Genomic DNA, 9833 nt, shown 5'->3' on the forward strand with positions numbered 1-9833 from the left:
GGACATCATAAGGGCTCACCACCCTAATCAGAACCCTCGTCGTCGAGAGGTCCTCCCTATTTTTTTATAGCATCATGGATGTCTTCCACCGTCCCCTATCTCCCTGCTAACCATTTCATAAATGAGTTTTTCCAGCATAAAAGAGGGACCCCAACTAACTCTACCAGACAGAAAGCCATTGTAATATCATCTTCATTCAACAAGGGTGTCAACCGATCAAACCATAAATCTAGTTCATCTTTTTTCTTCAACCAAGCCTCCATCATCACTTTAGTCGATTTAAAAGTTACTGCACATGAATTCCAAACATAACCTCATCTAGACATCATAACCTTCATTTACTAGAGCCTTATGAACTATCTCTAACTCGAAAGAATGTTTAACGATCCCCGTTAATGACCTCTTAACCCAACTTGAACTCTCATAGGGAATATGCATTTCCCAAATGTTTTTCTTTCTTTTTCCCCTGTGAAAACCTTCATTTGACATCTCCCTATAATCCGATACATTGCTCTTTATTCTGTTCGACAGTAAAACATCCTTATAGGTTTTATCATCCCTTAAACTCCTATTAATCTCATCTTTCTCTTTTGACTTTGATGTATCTTCTATATTCGGCTTTGAAGCCATCATCAAAGAACTATTCTTCCCCACTGACCTCGAATGAGCTTCCTTGTATCTTGCAGTTCCAACTGTAATTTTCCTTCCATCTATCAATGAACCATTCAAGTTGTCTATTGCCCTTTTCAAACCTGCCTCGTTACCAAACTGCACAAAGGTGAACGTGGAGAATTTGTATTTCGTATTTCTTATTTCTTTGAGAATGAACACTCTTTATATAGGACCCTGTAATAAAAACGGTTCCCTTAACGCTCGTCATGATACTCTCCTGCTTAGATTATCTAAGAACTCCGTCCAAACTTCATCAAAAAAACTTTCCTTTCAACTTTTCTCTCTCTACGTCGCTATCTCTCTTACCCGTGTTTTTTTTTTCTATTCATGTATTTGGAAGGCCTTTGTAGTTATAATTAAATAATTGTCATCAAGTAGTAATCACAAAGAGCCAGGTGGCAGACCCACAAGATTTTCACATGAAAGCACATATAGTCCATCATTTACAGTCATGTCAAGCGGAAAAACCAGGAGAACCTTTTTAGTTTACTATTTTCAGTTTCAGTAAATATAAACTGTTTCCTACTCTGTACTGCTCTCACATAATGTAGAGCCGAACATCCCTCTTTTTACACTCATCAACACGGCCAATGCAATAACCTTCACAACCACGTAAAACATTCTCTACAATTTTACAATCTTCCAAGTGGATGAACCTCTAGATCTTCACTCCTATCCTTTGAGCAACCTGCATCAGGGCAATTCGAAAATTACATTTACATTTACCTTTTTTAAGTTTTTATTCAGATGATAATAAAGTGATAGGTGAAAGACAATCAGATAAATAGGTTAACATAGACACTAAAAATAGATATTCTTGGACATGAAGAAAATAGACAAAAGTCCAGGTGAAATGGGATTGCACAGAATTTTAACGGCAGTTAAAACAAATTTTAGCTATACGGCTAAGCCAAAATAATAAAAGCAATTACTCAGAAAATATCTCAAAAGAAATATGATTTTAGATAACATCATATTCTGATCCGATTAGAAATGTTAATCTGATAGCCCAAAAAACTTGACTCATATGTCTGGAAAAACAGATTCAAGTTGGCTTAAGTTTTGCTGCAATAGATCAATAGACCAAAAATGCCAATGCAAAACCCGAACTATTTCTGTGTCTGGTTATGGAAAAAGGGCAGGAGGAAGGAGCAGAACTAGGGGAAAACGTTTTCTGTTACACATAATTATCTATTTCTCTTTGGCAATGAAACAAACATTTATATCTCCCTCTTAACCAAACAAATAACTACTTGACTATTTATTCATTCTTAACCCTGTTCATATGTAAATGTATATATATATTTCCCTTTCACCAATGAAACATAATTTTAAGGTGAACGAAATAACCACATAGACTTTGTTCATTACCCTTCTCTTTCAAAATTAAAAAATTGGAGCATACCTCTTTGAACGAATGAACATCACTTCCCCAGAGGAAAGCATCACAACCTGCATCTCTGGCACCCCATATGTCGTTCCTTCGATCATCCCCTACATGGATAGCATCCTCAGGTTTTACGCCCAATAGCTCACAAGCTTTCAAGAATATTGTTGGATTTGGCTTCTCAGCTTCAACCTGGATACAAGAGAAAAAGTTAGGGAAATATGTATAAGAAAGTCGTTACCAAAAAATTTTGCAATATATGGATATAAATATCCGGTCATCAGTAAAAACTACAACAATCGCAAAGAAAATCTGGGAGAGCATGAAACATCTTTACGGCTGTAGTAATTATACCGTTTAATAACATCTTGATGGGAACTACCATGGAATTGGATGCCAAAAAAATATGCTCATGTTCAATATTTCAGAGAATAAATTATAAGGGGTTACGTTTTAAATATTGAGCTTATTTGATTAATTCAGCATACTCTATTTTCCTCAGTTTAACGCAACAACTCACAAGATAATTACAAGAAATGAATGGTTAAATAATCATGAACCAATTAAATCAAATGGATACAAGAAATGAAAATGGACAAGGTTCCAGATTTCAACATGTAACAATCTATAGAGAGAGAAAGAGAGTACTTCAGCTGAAACTGCCACAGCATCAAACCAATGGTCACAATTCAGAGCCTTCAAGACAGATCTTAATCGGGTGTCAAAATTCGATACAACGGCCACTTTTACACCAGCTTTCCTAAGAGTCATAAATACTTTCTCAGCCTCGGGATCACAGAGATGCCAAGCCTTCAGAAAAGCAATAGGAAAAATATTCATAAACCAAACCATGACGCTAAAAAATAATAGACAACGAATACTAACAATCCGACTTTGTTAGTAGTATAGTAGTTATATAGTTCTTCAAAGTACCGACAATCCAAGCAACCAGTGGAGGAACTGGCAATATATTGCCAGAATTGTCTCCCATCATTTACATATCTGCAAAATACCAAATATAACACTCTAATTAGCAATCATGAGGAGATAAAATTCTTGCATAGTAAGCTGTCAAATTTCAAATTGAACATATCATATTAATTCAAATTAGTTCTGTATCACCCGAAGTGAAGGGATTAATAAAGAAGTCGACAAAAACAAGACGGAATTACCTGAGACGAGATTTACCCCAAGGCTGAGAATAAGCCCTTCTGTATCTGTTCAATATCTCATCTTCAGAGTACTCTACCCCATATTTCTCCCCTATCTCTCTATATACCTAGACCCGCAACAAATTAAACCAACACGCGTAAATCTAATCTAAATTTATGCAAGTGCCTGAAACAGAGCATTCAAAAAAAATTGATAACCAAATGAAAAACAAAAGCATGCTTATAATGACATGCAAAGTTATTCATTGCAATGAATGAAATGTGAAGTGGACAGTCTGTCGAGAATATCTAAATTAAATATTAGGATTGTTAACTAGATATTTTATTTTGTTAGTTATTAGATAGAATCAGTTTTAATTAGATAGAATCAGTTTTTTATTTTGTTAGTTATTAGATAGGATCAGTTTTAATTAGATAGAATTAGTTTTATTCTGTTGCTAATTTTATGTATCTTTTTATGTAAAGTTGTTACATTGTAAACTCTATTTAAGTCAACCATATTCGGCAGAAATAAAATATATTCATTCGAAACAAGTTTTTTTTTCCACTATATGGTATCCGAGCCAGAAATGGCCAAACCCTACGATGATACCTCTGGTATCACCCTAAACACTGTATCCTTCCAAAACATATCCATCACTTCTCATAAGTTGAATGGAAATAATTTCTTACAGTGGTCACAATCTGTGAAACTGTTTATTCGTGGCCGTGGAAAATTCGGCTATCTCTCAAGTACCACTACGAAACCTGCCGAAAAAGATGAAGAATCTGAAAGATGGGAGGCAGAAAACTCGATGATTATGTCTTGGCTCATAAATTCCATGGATCCGAGTGTAGGGAGAACTTATCTCTTCCTACCTACTGCTCATGACATTTGGAATGTTGTGAACGAGACATATTCTGATCTCGGGAATGCAGGACAATGGTTTGAGCTAAAACAAGGAGAAAAAAATGTCACTCAATACTACACCGACCTCAAGACCTTGTGGCAAGAGGTTGACATGTTCAACGACTACGAATGGAGTTGTGCTAAGGGCAGGGCTCTATTCCAGAAGATGGTGGAAAAAGAACGCGTCTTCGAATTCCTAGTCGGCCTTAACAAGGAATTGGATGAAGTCAGAGGGCGCATTCTTGGTCATGAACCACTACCAAGCACAAGAGAAGTCTTCTCCGAAGTCAGACGAGAGGAGAGCCGGCGGACAGTCATGCTTGGAGGCCACTCACCAAATCCCACCGAGTCTTTTGCCTTGTTCTCGGGTCAGCCACCACGTCGCAACGATTGTCGGAACGACAGAGATCGGCCAATCTGCGAGCACTGTAACAAGTCGGGACACACTAAAGCCAAGTGTTGGAAGCTACACGGGAAGCCAGCCGAGAATTTTTCAGCCAATCAGAATTCTCGTAATGCAAAAGGATTCCATGCCTCATCTGAAGATGCTTCTGAAGAGCCGAAACTTACCTCAGAACCGTCTGCCTTCAGCAAAGAACAGCTAGAGCAATTGTATCAACTAATGAGTTCTCATTCCATATCCAACACTCCTAACCCATCATCTTATATTGCCTCTTTATCATTAGCCCAGAAAGGTACATATCCTATCAAACCCTTGGATCATAGATTCAGGGGCAACAGATCACATGACCGATAGTTCCTCCATATTCTCATCTTATTTTTCTTTATCTGGTAATCTGAAAGTAAAAATTGTTGATGGTTCCCTAACCTCTATAGCTAGAAAAGGCTCTATCATTATTTCTCCATCTCTCACATTACTAAATGTCCTACATGTCCCAAAGCTCTCTTGCAATCTCATCTCTGTTAATCGTATTATTCATGATTGCAAATGCATTGCTACAATAACATTTGCTGGATTTGAATTTCAGGACCCTTGTTCGGGGAAGATGATTGGCGATGCTAAGGAGGTTGATGGACTCTATCACTTGGTCACGAAAAATCCTTCAGATAAACAAGTTCAGAAACCAAGATGCTTCACTACCTTGTCTTGTGAGAATGAAATAATGTTGTGGCATTATAGGTTAGACCATCCTAGTTTTAATTACTTGAAATATTTGTTTCCAAATCTTTAAAAAAAAAGGACGATTTTTCTTTTCAGTGTGAAGTTTGTGAATTGGCAAAACATCATAGATCTGTTTATCCATCTTTAAAGTATATGCCATCAAAACCTTTTTCTCTTGTGCATAGTGATATTTGGGGCCCTTCACGAGTAAAAACAGCCTCAGGATCTAGATGGTTCATCACATTCATTGATGATCACACTAGAGTCACGTGGATTTATTTACTAAAAGAAAAATCCGAGGCAGCAAGTGTTTTCAAAAATTTTCACTCACTGATCAATACTCAGTTTCAAGCAAATATTCAAGTTCTTAGAACCGATAATGGTCGAGAATATTTTAATGCAATCTTAGGTGATTTTTTGAAACAAAAAGGAATTATTCATCACATTTCTTGCGTTGATACTCCCCAACAAAATGGAGTTGCTGAAAGAAAAAATAGGCATTTATTAGAGGTGGCTAGGGCTTTACTGTTTGCTATGAATGTTCCTAACCATTTTTGGAATGAAGCACTCTTAACAGCGTCTTATTTGATAAATTGAATGCCTACAAGAGTTCTTAATTATATCACTCCTTTGCAAGCTCTAAAGAATATGTTTCTTGAAAATAGATCTTTCACTGATTTAACACCTAAAATTTTTGGTTGCATTGCTTTTGTTCATATACACGGCCAAAATAGAGGAAAATTTGATCCCCGAGCACATAAATGCATATTTCTAGGTTTTTCACCAACACAAAAAGGGTATAAATGCTTTGATCCTAAATCTGGGAAGTATTATGAGAGTATGGATGTCACATTTTTTGAAAAACAACCTTTTTTTGACAAAAACTCTCTTCCATGGGAGAATGACTCTGAAATGAGTTTTTGGGAACAAACATCCTTGCAAAAATTGGTTGTAAATAGCTCAGTGGAACCAATTCATATTCATGTAACTAATCCTAGGATTGCACAACCTATAAATTCACAACCTCGTGAGACTCAGGTAGTAACCAACTTGGAACCACCTACTGAACTTCGTGCTTATTCTAGAAGGATGACTCAACCTTGTAATGTTCCACCGGCCTCCAAGGTATGCCAACCATCGGACTCGACTATGGTCCAAGGTACGACTTCTCTTTCTCTTATTTCTTCTCCAAATTTAGAGCCTTCTATAGAATTCTTTGAACCCATAGCCTTGCGTAAAGGTGTCAGATCATGTACCACAAAACATCCAATATCCAATTTCGTGTCTTATCATAAACTCTCTCCAGATTTCAAAGCTTTTTCCACCAGGATTATGGATGATGAACTACCTAAGTCGATACATGAAGCTCTAGAGGTTCCGAGATGGAGAGAGGTAGTTTTTGAGGAGTTAAAAGCCCTGAAGAAGAATGACACGTGGGATCTAACTCCTTTACCTGAGGGGAAACGATCTATAGGCAGCAAGTGGGTGTTCACCATCAAATACCATACAGATGGCTCGGTCGAGAGATACAAAGCAAGACTCGTAGCACGAGGCTTCACTCAGACATACGGCCTTGACTACAAGGAAACCTTCGCTCCTGTGGCCAAACTAAACACCGTACGTGTCCTACTCTCACTAGCCGCCAATCTGGATTGTACTCTCAGACAGTTTGATGTGAAGAATGCGTTCCTAAACGGTGAGCTAGAAGAAGAGGTGTTTATGGAAGTTCCTCTAGGCTTTGATGAATTGAAGAAGGATGGCAGGGTTTGCAAGCTAAAGAAATCCATTTATGGATTGAAACAATCTCCGAGAGCCTGGTTCGAGAGATTCACTAGAGCTATGAAACAACATGGTTACACTCAGGCCCAGTCCGATCATATTATGTTCTACAAACACAATAATGGTAAAATTGCTATTTTAATTGTGTATGTAGATGACATTGTTATGACAGGAGATAACACAGTAGAGTTGGAGTCGCTGAAGAACTTCTTATCCAACCAGTTTGAAGTCAAGGATATAGGACAACTCAAATATTTCCTTGGAATGGAGGTGGCTAGATCCTCAAAAGGTATAATTATCTCGCAAAGGAAATATGTCATCGATATCTTGAAAGAGATCGGATTACTCGGATGTAAACCAGTGGCGACTCCTATTGATCCGAATCAAAAACTCGAAAAAGAAGATGGTGTTGAGCCTGTGGACAAGAATCGGTATCAGAAGCTGGTGGGGAAACTGATTTATTTGGATCATACGAGACCAGATATTGCATTTGTTGTGAGCTTGGTTAGTCAGTTTATGCATTGTCCCTCAGAAAGACACTTCAAGGCTGTTTACCGGATTCTTCATTACTTGAAAGGGAGTCCGGGTAAAGGAATCATGTTTTCGAAGAATGGAAGTCGAAGAGTGGAGATCTTCACTGATGCCGATTGGGGCGGAAGTTCTACAGACAGAAGATCTACCACCGGTTATTGCTCCTTTATCTGGGGCAACTTAGTTACTTGGAGAAGCAAGAAGCAACCAGTTGTCTCTAGCGGAGGCCGAGTTCAGAGCCATGGCGCAAGGAGTATGTGAGCTGTTATGGCTTAGGAGAATCTTGGAAGAACTGAAGGTTGAAGGAGATAAACCGATGAAGTTGTATTGCGATAACAAATCGGCAATCAATATTGCTCAGAATCCTGTACAGCATAACAGGACCAAACATGTCGAAATAGATCGACATTTCATCAAAGAGAGGCTGAAAAATGGCGATATCTGCATACTGTTTGTTCCATCATCAGAGCAGCTCGCCGATGTTCTCACCAAGGGACTGTTTACTACGATGTTCGAAGGATTTATGTCCAAGCTGGGAATGATCGATATCTATTCTCCAGCTTGAGGGGGTGTCGAGAATATTTAAATTAAATATTAGGATTGTTAAATAGATATTTTATTTTGTTATTTATTAGATAGAATCAGTTTTTTATTTTGTTAGTTATTAGATATGATCAGTTTTAATTAGATAGAATCGGTTTTATTCTGTTGTTAATTTTATGCATCTTTTTATGTACATTGTAAACTCTATTTAAGTCAGCCATATTCGACAGAAATAAAATAGATTCATTCGGAACAAGTTTTTTTTAGACTATACAGTCAATTAAAGAGAAAGACCTGAGCCATGGGCTGAGAGGGAACAAGGAGTGTGCCAACGGCGTCAACAAGAAGAGCCTTGTGAGTGATCTCTCCGTAACGAGACCGCCTATAATCATCATAATCTTTCACTCCCGCAACTTCCAATCCCATTGGCTCTGTTTGTCTCCGATGGGCCACCGCTGCAGCAGAGGAAGGGGAAGAGAAGCTGCGGTCAAAATGGGCCCATCCGCATCCAACCATTGAAAACCCCCGGCCTTAGAGACGAGGTCAAGAACCTACAAAGTTTGGTTCGTGTTGTTGCCATAAGTATCATATCCTGAGCTTCATTTAACTCTCTCTCTCTCTTTATTCGCTTAAAAGCCAGCTCCACAGAACTGAAAAGAGAAACGCCTCACTGAAACCACGAAATCTTTTCCGAACCCTTCAATGCTTATGTGGTTCAATGATATTATCGTTTTACCCTTAATTTACCTTTACCTCTCTCTTTTTTCCCCGTTAAATAAAATTGTGTACTTTCTGTTTCAAGGGATTTTAGATTATTTTTAGCAATATGCATTATATTTAAGGGTTAGAAAATCCAATAAAATGATTATTTTTCACATGCATTATATTAACTTAAATATGATATGACATTTTGAAATAACTCAACACAAGATAATTAATTCCTTTATTCTTAATATTCTTGCATTCTTGTCTCCACATTGACCATGTATAATATGATACTTCTTCCAACTTCGATCACTTAAACCTTATATAAATATAGATTATAATTTAAAAAAAAAGTGTTACTATTCTCATATTGATTCTTGCCTCCACACTAACTCTATGTAAACTCTTACTATAACCCTCCAGTATCCGGGTCATATAGCATGACATCATTACAGTTTAAGCCTCATTTACACTCTAATTTTATATGTAGCCGGTGGTGTACTCTACACTTTTTGAAGCTGACCATACATCCACTTCCTATACGAGTAAAAAGGAATTAACCCAAAAAAATATGGTTTTCAGCACCAAAGATTTCCTTTCTAAGTGGTTTCATTTGTTAGAATCATAACAACTCATGTTTAGATCTTTTTAAATAATTGCTCAACTTTCTTTTAATAATATAAGACAATTACAAGATAGTATATGTCTAATAATTAATCAAATTTTAAAAAAATGTTGGTCGAGATTCAAACGTAAAATGACGTAGTACTAAGTGAAAGAATGCAGAAGCATTGTTGGAATGCCATCTTCTTGGTTCATGGACATAACCAGAACGAAGATATTGATGTAAGCATCCCACTTGGTAAGTAACCAAGGCAGCACCAACCATATCCGCACTTCCTAAAGATATTGATACAAGTATCTCGCTTTTAGGCACTGGTATCTTCTCCCCACGGTTGATTCCTTTTTTTTTATAGTTATTTTTTTCCAAAATTGTAAACGATTATTTGAATTCAAAGGGGTAAATTAGGG

At 37.2% G+C, this 9833-nt stretch overlaps 1 protein-coding gene across 1 annotated transcript; it reads right to left on the bottom strand.

Moving 5' to 3' along the window:
• Positions 1 to 1278: 1278 nt before the first annotated feature.
• Positions 1279 to 8701, bottom strand: LOC120155557 (N-acylneuraminate-9-phosphatase-like). Its single transcript, XM_039167090.1, has 6 exons — positions 8391 to 8701; positions 3232 to 3338; positions 2953 to 3061; positions 2708 to 2869; positions 2078 to 2251; positions 1279 to 1360 (listed from the first exon to the last, which is right to left on the bottom strand). Exons 1-6 carry the CDS (start codon positions 8610 to 8612, stop codon positions 1331 to 1333), a joined length of 804 nt encoding a protein of 267 aa, XP_039023021.1. The 5' UTR covers positions 8613 to 8701; the 3' UTR covers positions 1279 to 1330.
• Between the last annotated feature and the right edge of the window lie 1132 nt (positions 8702 to 9833).

This window comes from Hibiscus syriacus, unplaced genomic scaffold (genome assembly GCF_006381635.1).
Source record: "Hibiscus syriacus cultivar Baekdansim isolate YM2019G1 unplaced genomic scaffold, ASM638163v2 tig00002840_pilon, whole genome shotgun sequence".
In the NCBI taxonomy this organism is placed as follows: Eukaryota; Viridiplantae; Streptophyta; class Magnoliopsida; order Malvales; family Malvaceae; genus Hibiscus; species Hibiscus syriacus.

Bases quoted from the DNA above. Each gene is read 5' to 3' on its own strand.
- LOC120155557 (XM_039167090.1), bottom strand. From the start codon at position 8,612: ATGGTTGGATGCGGATGGGCCCATTTTGACCGCAGCTTCTCTTCCCCT. The intron at 2,870-2,952 runs GTCGGATTGTTA...GCTTTTCTGAAG, and splicing joins ACTACTATACTACTAACAAA to GCTTGGCATCTCTGTGATCC. The intron at 2,252-2,707 runs GTACTCTCTTTC...TCTTGTATCCAG, and splicing joins CTGTGGCAGTTTCAGCTGAA to GTTGAAGCTGAGAAGCCAAA.